General features: G+C 42.8%; 1 protein-coding gene across 4 annotated transcripts; it reads right to left on the bottom strand.

Annotated features, from left to right (window-relative positions):
* Positions 1-5,145: 5,145 nt before the first annotated feature.
* On the bottom strand, positions 5,146-13,629 carry RAB24 (RAB24, member RAS oncogene family). Of its 4 annotated transcripts, none has more exons than XM_089527170.1 (9): positions 13,518-13,628; positions 12,090-12,301; positions 11,537-11,605; positions 9,541-9,619; positions 8,944-9,011; positions 8,119-8,218; positions 6,854-6,904; positions 6,249-6,308; positions 5,146-5,599 (listed from the first exon to the last, which is right to left on the bottom strand). In XM_089527170.1, the coding sequence occupies exons 2-9, from the start codon at positions 12,204-12,206 to the stop codon at positions 5,532-5,534; spliced, it is 612 nt and encodes a 203-aa protein (XP_089383296.1). In that variant the 5' UTR covers positions 12,207-12,301; positions 13,518-13,628; the 3' UTR covers positions 5,146-5,531. The 4 variants fall into 4 exon arrangements, 3 of the variants coding, with proteins under 3 accessions (XP_089383296.1, XP_089383301.1, XP_089383307.1); XM_089527175.1 differs by lacking the exon at positions 13,518-13,628 and adding an exon at positions 12,416-12,663; XR_016281462.1 differs by having other exon boundaries at positions 5,560-5,599; positions 6,249-6,344; positions 13,518-13,629.
* Positions 13,630-13,681: the final 52 nt, after the last annotated feature.

Raw genomic sequence — 13,681 nt, 5'->3', positions numbered from 1 at the left:
ATCAAATTTCATAAACCCTTTATGCATGGCAAATGAACTCCATGAGCAGTCCCCTTGTCGTATATCTTGGGCCCCATAAAGACAGGCCAAAAGAAAGCTGCTTCGGGTCACTTTGGAGGTATGCTGTTTAAATGATGCATGCGTCCTAAGAGTCCGCAAACCACACTAAAGCCATGGTCCAGTTCTAAATATTGGAGTGCAGCTTTGGTCCAGCCTTTGGCCTCTTAGGAAGCATGCATCATTTAAACAGCATACCTCCAAAGTGACCCAAAGCAGCTTTATTTTGGCCTGTCTGTATGGGGCCTTGGTCTCTAAAATCAGAACCAAAGTTAGATGTTTAAATGTAAATGCAGCATCCACAATGAAGATTCATTGTTTGCTTTCTGCTTGTGTTTTACCACACAGAACAAAAAATGGGGCACGCACTTTGAGTGAGATGGGTGAGGTGAGCTAAACTTTCTGAGCCACTTGCTTGCCACTTGCTTCATGGTGGTTGTTTCTCACCAGCCACTTTATTTCAGTTGGGCTCACCTGTTAAGGCAGTTGGAGAAAGGGTACCAACAGAAGATGAGGCAGGCAGAAGCTCTCACTCCTCATATGATGACCCTTGAGGAGCTGGACTAAAACTCATCTGAGACGTTTGGTCACGTTGGAGACTAAAACTCATCTGATTGAGAACTTAGGTTATGTTGGCTGGGACCAAAGGGAATTGGAGTTTGACAGTAACTGGGGACACAAATTGTTTTTAATATTATTCATAGCTTTATTTTTAAATAATACTCTTTGGTATGTGCTTTATCTATATGGTATTTGTTATAAATTGTAAGCTGCCTTGGATTCCTCCTTTGGAGAAGAAAGACAGGATATAAATGAAGCAAGTGGACAAATAAATGGGCAGGATCATATGGTGCCTACTATTCTTGCAATAGACCAAAACAATTTATGTTCTCAGCACTCACCAATGACACTGGGTATTGAAGCCCTCATTTTACAAGTAGGGGTCATAGTGTAATCAGCTATAGTGTGTGATCCTGCACAAGTACACTGGTGAGGCTTTCTCTTCCACCAACATTGAACAAAGTCTCAACTATTTTTAAAATCCTGTTGCAGGTTTGAGGGGGTTTTTTTTGGGGGGGTGGTGCATTTGATATATATATATATATATATATATATATATATATATATATATATACATGAGTCGTAGTCACCCATGCCATAATGTTTGTGATGTCTTCATATGGAGATAAAAGCTGTCTAGTGAAAAAAGCTAACAAAGAGACTCCACTAATTTGAAATGTGATCCTGGAGGAGAGTTTTAGAGACCGTGGAATGTCAAAAAGACAATAGCTAAAAAGCATCACTGGAAAAGATGAAAATGCCCAGTACAGTGGAAGTCAATAGGGGTCGTTGGGAAAGACACATTGGAAAAAATGATGATGCTTATTAGACTGCATCACAGATGGATTAATTAAGTCAAGGAAGCCACGGCTCTGAGTTTGCAAGATCTGAGCAGGGCTGTTAATAAGAGGTTTTTTAAAGGTCTCTTACTCATGGGTTGCCAATTTTTTTGGCACAGAACATCATTTTGGAGTATGCTTTCCATCTGATGCCAGATGTTACCATTTATGTCCAGTACTAGCTTTGCCAATGTCACAGGATCTGGTTAAAAGAGGAGATCTGTGGTGCATGATTTACATGAATTTGTAAGATTTGTAAGATTAAACAGGAGTCATAGGGAGATTTTCAGGAAGTATTAGGCTCATAAAATGTCTCTATTAGTCTTACGTTTATCAATGTATGATAAAAAAATCAGTATGATTTAAAGACAAAATACATATATGTACAATTGTTTTATATTTTTTTGAAAATTAATAAATATATGCAAAAAGGGCAGAGGTGCAGAGCAACTGCATGCGTACTTATGTACACTTACCTCACTATGCCAGGTAAGAGAATTGGACTGGAGACTGAAATCCTGAGTGCACTGATTAGGGAATCCTTTGACCTAAGTGGGATTTGACATCTATGGGGCTGTGCAGACCACCCCTTTTAGAGGCAGATCAGCAACCCCATGCTGGGGTTCTGATCTGGCCTTTCCGCGGTGCAAAACAGCAACAAAAGGTGGTTCCTTTTTTGCGCCATGGAAAGGGCACCGTAGCTGCCGCACTGTAGCTTTCCAACACTCCTTTGGTGCTACGTCATCTAAACAGCACTAGAGGAGCGCCGTGAGGCCACGCGCCATGTGGTGTGGCGAGCAGAATCACACCACCATGGGGTTGGGTCGTGCGTCATGTGGACACCACACCCTGACTCTGCCCCCAGGCCAGCCTTAATGACCAGTCTGCACAGATCTTAAGTAAACTTGCTTTGAAAAATACTTTACATGCATTTGTAGCTAGCAGAAAAAGGAATTGAACCACTGGAATATGGTTGTTGTTTTTACGAATGCTCATTCTGCTCTATAAACAACACAGGCTACAACCAGGATGTGCTGGTCATGGAAAGATTGGACCTAGCAGTGGCTCCACTCATTTCCAGAGTGTGCCCCTTTTCTTTTTGTATTATAGCTCACTCATGCCTGGACTGCCAGCCAACTCATTCTTTCAGCATTTTCAAGGGAGTGACAAACTGCTTCTTCCAGCCATGGTTAAATTGGAGTGTGGTTACCCCTATATCCACATTATGAAATCAGTGAGGATTGGAAGATTACAGACTTGTGTTTTAACTGGGCCCTTTTATCATGTGTGGCACTGCAGTGTTTCCTAGCCTCACACAAATTGTGGTGTTAAATGTTCAGAAAGTTTTGTGTGAGCTGCAATGAGCTAGCAGTCTCCTGTGACAAAAAGAAGGAAGCTTCTGTGGTTGCTTGAGGTCAAAGATGCAAAAGTCTGGAACAAAGATTATGGGAACTGGAGGTATTAGCAGGAGAATATTGCAAAGTCATCTATCAAGCTTTCTTCTGAGATGCATGCTTGATGTTTACTTCTTTAAGAAGAAAACTGGAAAACAATTCTTGTATGCGATAACCATGACTAAACTAAATTTCATTTTCCAGCAAGTTTTAGTAGCTTATGTCAATATGAAATTCAAAGCAAATGGCTAGGTAGATATTCACATAGAGCTTGAAAAAAAATATCTCTCAAAGTTTGTTGTGCTGACTATATGATTCTCAACATATAGGATTAATTTAAGACCCTTCAGTTTTTGACATACACAAAGGAATGTCAGCCTTGCCTTCATGTACAATTGACATGCACACTTATCTTTAAAAAAAAGAATGATGAAAGCCAAGAACAGAGAGAGCTACTCACTTTCTATTCAACAGACTGAATAGCATGACATAAACAACATGCCACAAGATCTGTGCATGCAGAAATATTTTCCTAAAGAAAAAAATGAGTCGTGCTGTATACTGGATTACATTTGTAACATTGTCATTAGGAAGATAGTTTATGGGTTGTTTACCCTGCAGGGAGGATTAAATTACAATAGTTTCTCATTTACTAGACCCACCTACCTCTTTTTGTTGAGCTAATCCCAGTACCACCAGACAGTATCAGTAGGCAAACATATAAGAAATGATTTTGTTTTCCCTCCCCATTTCTTTATGTTATGTTATCAAAGACATAGTCAAACTTTAAAATGGTCACTATTAATAAACTTAGTAATTCTCGTTGTCATCCCATACTAGGAATACACGCAAGTATCCATTCCCATTCTTTTATGTGTCATTTACTAAGCTCTGGAAAGCAAAGTATTTTTACCAAGTCTAGGTTAAACAAGTAATGTATATGTAAATTATACCCTAGTTTGAGGCCAAGCAATATGCAGTCCTCCAGAGACCGAGTGCAATGCCCATCTTCCCATTGACAAGGGGTAGCAGGAGCTATTGGGGGGAGATAAGTTGTCCATCCTTGCCCTAAACTTGGAAAATGAAACAGTCAAGGAAGTCCCTCCCCCCATATTAATCCAAAAGAAAGCACCTTTATGGAAGGTACACTGTGTTCCTCCACAACCAAAGTGAACTGGCTGAATAATCTTTCATAAGTAGTGACTGTTGGTGTGAATCAGCACTGTTGGATTTTTCTGTCATGTAACTTAACTGGTGAATCAGGAGGAAGTGGCAAAGGCCCCATACAGACTGCCAAAATAAAGCTGCTTCAGGTCACTTTGGAGGTATGCTGTTTAAATGATGCATGCATCCTAAGAGTCTGGAAGCTGCTCCAGAGCCACAAACCAGTCCTAAGGACTGGAGCGCAGCTTTGGCACAGCTTCCAGACTCTTAGGACACATGCATCATTTAAACAGCATACCTCCAAAGTGACCTGACGCAGTTTCATTTTGGCAGTCTGTATGGGGCCAAAATGTTTTTCAGCCTGCGTATAATTAAGACAAACCCAAAACTGCTTGTAAATACAAGGTGCTTGTCATACAGACAGAAGCTTTCTGAGTACTAGACAGGGGCCTCAGACTTCCACTTTTGTGTTTCTTCCTGGAACCACCTTTTCACTTTACTGTCCAATCAGTACAATAAATTACTTAATATATATTCCACCTTTCTCCCAGCAGGGGACCAAAGGCATTCAACTCCTGACTTTTTGAATGTTAAGATCAACAGTTCTTTGTATGGTACATACAACCTCAAGGGTAGGAGACTGTGGAAGATCAGAGGCCAGCACCAGCACCAAATATTGTTCTCTTTTGGTCCCCCAAACTGTATGAGACATGGGTATGTTTGTGAGCCTTTCTGGGCCTCTAGAGGGCTTTTCCAGCATTGTGAGGCAAAAATGATTTTTTTGCAAAGTTTTTATTTTGACCATTGGAGTGGTCCATCCAGTGGGGCGCCAAACATGATGGAAATGCCCTCCACACACCCCTAGACATAATTTTTGAACATTTCAGAGCAATTAATTTTTTTGAAAAAGATTTTTGGCAAAAATAATACTTTTCTTTTTGGACTTAGGGCCCACACTTTGTGCATCCCTGCTCTAAGGTATGAAAAATATACACATTCTTTTTCTTGATATAAAATCATGACCTTTCCAGCCATAATTACAGATGAATGCTATCCCCATCTCATCTGACAAATTCATCAATAGTTTGAAAACAATATGAGCTCCACCAAGAAAATGCATCTGCAACATATTCCTCAACAACACAGGACCGCAAAGCACTTTTATTTACATTTATATAACTTATTAGAAGCCATTTAAATAAGCAAAATTCAGGCAACACCTTCAACCTGACACACTTGAATAATTCATTCAGCCTCTTGTGAGGATGGGCACACAAGGCAATCATGGTCTCTGGTCAACAAGGCAGCACATCTTGATGTATTTACAAAAAAAGAAAAACCTGGTTCCATTGAATTCTCCCAGCCTCCATTCCAAAGAGAAGTGCCTGAAAGTGATGCTCTAGATGTCCAAGAGCGAGACATTCTGAACAGCAGGCAAACTGTAAGGACCTTTCCAAAGAGCACAAGGTGTTAATGTCCCAGAGAAGCACTGATTTTGGCAAAATAAAGAGAGAACTTAGTGATGGCAACAGCTGTAGAAGTAGGTGTTAGGGCTCTTCTGGTTTAAATCAAGTCCCTTCTCCTCTGCAAGTAAAACATATACAAAGTTTAGGTGAGAGGTGCACAATTTATAGTTGCAGGATTCTTATCTTTTGAGGAAGAAAATTTGGTCGCGAGATCTCAGGGTGGATTTCTCATCCCTGGGGCCTACATCAACCTCATTTTTTAAATGAGAAAAAATAATTTAGTATCTAGAAGTCTCAAGTTTCTAAAGCTGGGGAGACATGGGGGGTGAGTGTGTGTGATGGGTGCAACTCCTATAAAATAAAAATTGCTCTTCCTGGAATTTCCTGGATCAGCAATTATTTTTCTAATTTTGCATCAGGCCGGAGAAGAGGTTGCAAAAATGTCTGTGCAGGCTGCATGTGGCCGGTGGGTGACAGGATTTCTCAGCCTTATATTAAAAGGGCTGGTATTTCACCAGGGAGCCTTGCCATGTCCCCATCAGTTAAACACACAGGAAGAGCAACCCATGTTACTGATAAGCCAAATGAGTAATGTTTAGGGGCCATCTCATGAACCCACTGCTTCCTATATGTGTAAGAAACACCCACACTTGTTATTAACTTTATTTTGTGACTCCTGTTGCAGCCCAGCAATACATTTACAACAAAGGATATAATTATTTTCATAAAAGTACAAAAGGAAGACTTAATTTTGGTCAGAGGCTCACCTGTCATTTCAAAGGCAGTGAACTGTACATAATCCTCAGCCACCTTCTGGAAGAGTTCATCTAAAAAAACACCACAAGTTCATGTCTCACCTGCAGCTGTTTTGAGTTCAAGTAGAAAAGCAAGTACAGATGAGCAGAACTGAACTCAGAAATAGCAAAGCTCAGAAAAGAACACCCCCACACACACACACATCAAATTAAGCCATCTGAGGGGCACACCTCTCATCTAACAACCCATACTACTTGTCCACATACAGTTATATTCCTGAACTCAATGGGACATGCTCCTGTATCAGAACTGTATTGCTTTTCTACTTGAACAGAGCAGGGGCAGCTATTCAATATCCTCTTCAGCAGAGAAGATGTTTCCGGATGTGATGTTCTAAGGTTGCTAGCCATGTTTTATTAGTTATTTAAGTTACTTGTTGCACAAATATCCCACCTTTCCTCCAATGAACTCAAGACATATACATGACTTCCCTCCCCTCCCCATTTTATCCTCACAGCAGTCCTGTGAGCTGAGTCAATCTGAGGGAGAGTGACTGAATCAAAATCATCACTTCACTGTCAGGGCTGTTTGGGGACACGGTGAAGAAGATACTCACCCACATTTTGGCCAGTCTTACTAGAAGTTTCAAACAGCTCAGCTTTGATCTCTGGAAGCACAACATATTAGAGGAAAGTACAGGTGATTTCTTCTACAGTAAAAATTTCCCCAAGCACCAGTGGCTAATGATGCACCAGTTCCTCCCACAGAATACCCAGCTATAGATAAGTATAGCTCTAGAGCAAAGATGGGACATGTCTGACCCTCTAGATATTGCTGGCTTTAGCTAGCCAATGATGAGATGAAGGGAATTGCAGTCCAGCAACATCTGGAGGGCCACACATTCCCTATCCTGGGGATACAATGCAGTCCTACTCAAATGTATGGACAGCTCCCCACCACTACTCCACTTAAGCCTTAGGACAAAGGGATACAACTGAGGCAGTCCTAGGATCCTCCAAGGGCCTTGTAAACTCCCCAAACTCAAGCAATAAACTAGACAACCTGGAAGTGGCCTGAAGTCCACTTTCCCTCTTCAATAGAGGGTTCTTTTTATTATTAAGTTGGTTAAACTGTGATGCCTTTTGATGTCAGACAGGTCCTGCAACATATTTAAAAGGTGAATGGTGAGAAAAGGGCAGTCTGAGGAATCTCAAGGGCCTGAGGGACACAAAAACAATGGTTTTTTTTTTTTTAATGATCCAGAGCTTTATTTTGCCCACTCCACCTATGGCTACTGTGTGGCCAATAACTATAGTAGGCCATTGGTATCTGCTAGGGTTTGTTTCCAAGACCCTTCCCGCAGATACCAAAATCTGTGGATGGTCACGTCCCATTATGTACAATGAGATAGTAAAATGGTGTCTCTTATTAAAAAAATGGGCAATTCAAGGTTTGCTTTTTGGATGTATTTATGTTTTTTGGAATATTTTCAAGCCATGGATGATAGAGTCCGTGGATGCAAAATCCATGGATAAGGTTGACTGTACTTGCTGTCAAGGTTGCCACCACCAGCTTTTCTGTAAAGACCTACAGCTGATAGCTTCATATAGCCCAAGCACAATACCCTCACTGCTGCAACCAGAAAAGCTAATATTCCCTACTTTCCAGTTTCAGACCTCAGATACTTCCAAACTCCCACATCCTAGAGGAATTTTAGCCAACAGGAAAACACTACCATGTTTCGAAGGACCAACTTAAAAGGACAATCAATTTGCTGCTAAACTGCTCATAACTGACTCTCAAGAGGATTGCCATAGATCCCAGAATGGAGAGCTATGTGAAACTGGTCCTTTCTCCAAGCAATGAATAAAGGAGACACACCTTCTGCATAATCCTGAACATCATGGAAGTCAATTTCCCTTTTTCTCCTGTCCTCATCCAGCAAGTCACTCTTGGTGCCACATAAATAGATCCTGCAATTCTAGAACAGAAGAGAACAGGTACTGCATACAAGTACTACAGACAAGGTATTCTAAAAAGTAGATACACCCTCACCTGTACCCAAAATCTGCATGTCTAAACAAATTTGTGGTGTATTTGTTTGAGCATTACACTATGATTCTGGAAACCAGAGTTTGAATCACTGCTCAGCCATGAAACCCACTGGGTGACCCTGGGCAAGCCACACACTCTCAGCCTCCGAGGAAAGCAATGCCAAACCCCCTCTGAACATATCTTGCCAAGAAAAACCCGTGATAAGTTCACCTTAGGGGTGCCATAAGTCAGAAATGACTTGAAGGCATACAACAACAATAACAAAATAAAACTCCAGAAACAAGCCATTAATATGCTGAAACAGTCTCCCCAAATGCCAACCCAGGGCAGACAGAATTAGCAGAGCTTGAGGAATAGCCAGAGGGCAACTGGGACTGATTGGTACCTGGGTAGGAGACCAGTTGGAAGCCCCACATAAGCTGTTTTGAGATTTCTACAGTATGGGATATGCATTAAAAAGACTAACATGCAATCAACCAACAGCCCCAGGATGCTGTTTCCATGTCTCTACTGCCTCACATTGGAACTGAAATCAATGTGCCTTGCATGCAATACAGGGCTATGTTCCTTAGCAAGACCAATATTCCCTGCTGCTCCCCTAGAAAAGTCAAGCATACCCTTTTCCCTGCCTCAAAATGGAAATCTACTTACCTCCTCAAAGTTCTGCAGCTCATTCACCCAGAATTTTGCTCTCTGGAAACTGCTGTTATCAGTAAGATCTGTGGAAGTGGGGAGGTGTCATGACTAGATCCCACCCCAGAATACATCATTTCACTGCGTAAAGAATACATCAAGGGAACAGAATGAGCCAGTCAGTTGTTCTCTCCCCTCAACGGCTCATAATAGAGCCACTGTCAGAGCCTTTGAACACAAGTTCTCACCTGGAAAATATGGCTAGACATATGCTTATCTAGAGGTCAGTCTGTCACTGTAAGAATGGGACATGAGTGCAGAGAAATCAGGAGACTCTCAAAAGACACATTAGTGATACTGGTCTTATGCATGGAGCAATAAACTGCATTTAATGTAACATACCAGTCTTCATTCCTGTATGTAAATTTGATAGGATTCTCAAAGCTTTATAAACAGACTTCCCTCAGAATAATGGTCTGGCTAATAGAGCTTTTTCCAAGCCTGCAAGATCAACCGACCCAAATGCAACAATGTGGGCACTCAGGAGAAACATGTTCTCATAGCACTAGAAATCCAGGGCTATATGTGTACCTTGGCATGCAAGAGAATTCTTACCATAACATACAATAGCAGCTTTTGCCCCACGGTAATATATCCGGCTCATGGCCTCATACCTCTCTGAGCCAGCTGTATCCTAAAAAATAAGAAAAGGATATCAGATTTTGAACCTAAGAGCAAAACATCTTAGAATTCTGCCTATAGTCTTCTTTCAGGTAATGTACCCAAATAATAAAATTATATATATATATGTGTGTGTGTGTGTGTGTGTGTGTGTGTGTGTGTGTGTCTAGAAATCTAGTCAAAAATTGACCCAAAAATCTGAGTCAATTTATCCTCAAGTTAATGTACGTAAGTACTGTACTTTTATATATATATAAAGTAACCATTCCCGTTCTGAGTGGCAAAAAACGAGAGCTTACTCCATCCCAAGAGCGCCTAAAAGAAGCACTGATCTCCTCTATTCCCTGCTGCAGCAGTACTTTGGCCTTTTTATAATCAGGGAAAGTTATCACATCATTATTATTATAGGCTGTGATCATTGCTGGAGAGCCAGGGTGGTGTAGTGGTTTGAGCGTAGGACTTGGACTCTGGAGATCAGGGTTTGATCCCCCACTTGGCCATGGTGACCCAATGGGTGACCTTAGACCAGTCACACACTCTCAGCTCAAGAAAAGCCCATCATACTGTAGGTTTACCTTAGGGTCACCATAAGTCAGAAATGACTTAAAGTCACACAACAACAGCAACACAATAATTGCCAATGTAGTCACTATTGTCTTTGCTTTGCCTTCTCATCCTTTTTTGACATGTGCGCATTTTCTCAGCCCCGTCTGTACCTGGTTGCCACACAGCACAAAGCCACGATTTACTGTAATTCCCTCCTCATCCAGCCAGCCTTTAGAGTAAGCACAAACAGTTATGCCTGCTCAAATTCTGTAACTTCTCTGGCAATGTTTTCCTTTGTACTTTAAATCCTTTGTTCCATGCCCCTAAATTTTATTCTCGACCTATCCACATTATAACAAAATTCATAATTTTGGCCCCCAAACCTGCCCTTGTCTTGTGCATGAGGTTGACTTATAGTCAAGTATATATGATAAATAGATAAGTATAAGAAATTAAAATTAGAGGAATTAAAGCAAGAAGACTAAATTCAACTACCACTACTTCATATCCATGGATTCTTTATCCACAAATTCAACCATACATGGCTTGAAAATATTTTTTTTTAAAAAAATATGAATTCTAAAAAACCAAGCCTTGATTAAACAAGGGATACCATTTTACTATGGCATTGCATTTAACAGGATTTCGCCATCCATGGATTTTGGTATTCATGGTGTGTGTATGTGTCTTGAAACCAAACCCAAGCGGATACCAAAGGTCCACTGTACTACCACCAACAGCAGACCCAGTGAAATCCACAGGGCTTAAGTGGCAGAAATTGCTTTCATTTCAATTAATGTAGCCAAGACAGGCCTAATGTAGGATTTAGTACAAATATTTTCATTGTTGTTCAGAGTTAAAGGAACTAACATCCCATCCTACAAACATTCTGAAGTGTTAACAACAAAAACATGCCCCACACCGCCCTTCTGTAACCAAAGCAAAGTACATTTTCTCGTACTTTATAGCATATACAAGTGATTCTTAACCTGTAGTCTACAGAAGCCCAGGAGGCCACAATGTCCTCACAGGGGGTCCACAAAGGCATGAAGGCTGCTCAGCCCACCTCCTTCCTGCAACAGAGCAGTGTCGTGTCAGGAACCAAGGCAAAGGCTGGCTGGCTAGGTGTGCACATTCAATCCACCCAGCCAAAAGCTGGTCAGAAAAAGCAGAAGAAAAGTCTTCCGTGCTGTCCCCCCCCTTCAGGGAAGTTTAACAGATGGTGCATTTGCTAATGGTTCATTGTTCAGGTATTATTAGGGTTTTAAACCTTTAGTTAAGTCTTGGGGGTCCGCAATATCAGAATATATTTAAATGGGGTCACTGGTAAAGAAAAAGTTAAGAATCACTGAGTTCTACAGCTCCCACCTCAACTCTGACTTACCCAGATTCCCAAGGTCACCGTCTGGTCTCCCACTGACATTACTTTGGCCACAAAGGCAGCACCTATGGTCTAAAGCAAGAATACCAGCTGTGAGAGTAGTTACAACATCCCATCAGCCCCCTGTAAGCAACCAGTACTGTGGCAAGAACATATCACTTCCAAGGGGCCTAAAGAAGGAAGCTTGTTTAGGAAGCACAGATGTTTCACAAATGACTAACAGAGGCATGTTTTAGCAGACAAGCTAGCAATTTTTTTCAAGGATTAACAACTTCCCTGAATTTACTTGGAAAGTTTCTTCAGACTAGCTCTGCATGTTTCATTTTCCCTTTTGTACTTCTCTTTTTTGAAGCAGTTTCCTTTTCTCTTTTGCACTATCCAAAGTCCCCTAGACCTTAACAAATATCTCCTCAAATGTATGCATACATTAAAACACGCCCACCCCCAAATATCTTAACTGTAAAAATTAAACACATTTTTGGAGGGTGGTAGAAGTTGAGGGAGGAATATCAAGCGCTCAACCCAAGGAGCTCTGTCCTATGAAGACGGTACTCACATTTTGGTAGGGTCCCACCAGGAAGCGATTGTGCACATATCTCTCCACCAAGCTAGTTTTGCCAACGTACTCTTTGCCTAGCATCACAACTTTGGCATCCACACGCTGACCGCTCATTCTCCTGCCCTTACAGCAAAGTGTCTCCCTTCAATGGGATCCCGAATGTCCACTTCCTCAGCAAGTCGTTGCACAGCACAGCCGACAAAGCTCACCTGCAAGGAAACGATGAGGGAAAAGGCAGTGATGGAGACAGAGGAGGGCATGCACACCATTTCTCCTTTCCACCCTTCATTCAAATAGGGGGCAGTGAGGGGGTGCTCTCCCACCTCAAGGTGCCCTGTCCTTGGAGGGGGGCCATGGTCTTTCAGGAGCAGGAGCACCGTGAATCCATGCAGTGCCACGAACTCTCTCCACTTCCCAACAGGGGAGGATTAACTTGGCCTTGGCAGCAGCCTGGTCTGGCAGACAGGGTGACCAGATGCCCCCACTGCAAAGGAGGACAAGGCACTGCAGAACGTAGATTATCCAAGAAGTCTGGCGTCCTCCTTTCCCAGGACACACCCTTTATTTCCGCCTCCTACAATGTCCTCCATTCTGAGCCTGACTAAGAAGCATGGATGCACATATCCAGGAGTGTTTTCACCTATTATTTGGTAATATCTGTATGTTTTTCTTGGATGCCCTAGATCTTACGGTGCCTTCTCCCCCTTTGCAGTTAGGAGGCCATCTGGTCACCCTGAAAACGGAGAGACATGCCCAAATCAAAGCTTAAAAACATTCATATCAAGATAAATCCCTGCTTCCCACTCAGGCTCCAAAGGGAGGAGATTTTGGGATTCCTGCTGGGCAGAGGGTGGAATGTAAGGCCTCTCTTGGAAAAGGAAAATGGGGGGACATGGCCAAGTAAAAACCCAAACCACTTAATCCCAATGTAAATCCATGCTCCCAATGGAGGCCATTTGGGAATTCCCCCTGGGCAGAAGGTGGAAACGTAAGACATCTCCTGGGACACGACCAAATCAAAAGCCAAAGCCCATGCTTCTTAGCCCAGGCCCAACTGGAGGGCATTTTGGGATTCCTCCAGGAGAGGAGGCTGGAATGGAGGACCTGTCCTGGGAAGGGGGAAGGGAGGGGCCTGGCCAACTAACAGCTCAAGAAGAACACTCCCATCAAGATAAACCCCTGCTTCTGGCTCATGCTGCAGAGGGAGTACATTTGGGGATCCCCCTGGGCAGAAGGCTGAAGTGGAGGACCTGCCCTGGAAAGGGAAAGGCATGGCCAAAGAACAAGCCTAAAGACACTCCTAGCAAGAGAAGCCCATGCTCCTTAGTCCAGCTCCATGCGGAGGCCCTTTGGGACTTCTCCCTGGGAAGAAGCGGAGGGCGCGGTCCGGGGGCAGCCCCGGGGGACCCCACCCGCTGCACTCACCCCGGCCTCATGGCGCCGCTGCCGAGGAGAGGGGCGCCGAGAGCCAGGCAAGGAGGGAGGCGCGCGCGAGGCGGCTCCTCCTTCTCCTTGCCCCTCCCGCGTGCGCGCACACAAACACGCATGCGCACCGGGGTCTCTCGAGCAGCTTGGGCCCGGAAGGGGCG

Source organism: Sceloporus occidentalis, unplaced genomic scaffold, assembly GCF_023333645.1.
Source record: "Sceloporus occidentalis isolate IW3139 unplaced genomic scaffold, rSceOcc1.0.p SCAF_1, whole genome shotgun sequence".
Taxonomy (NCBI): domain Eukaryota; kingdom Metazoa; phylum Chordata; class Lepidosauria; order Squamata; family Phrynosomatidae; genus Sceloporus; species Sceloporus occidentalis.
Note: the sequence above shows the minus strand (reverse complement) of the source record. Positions and strands in the feature narration are given on the sequence as shown.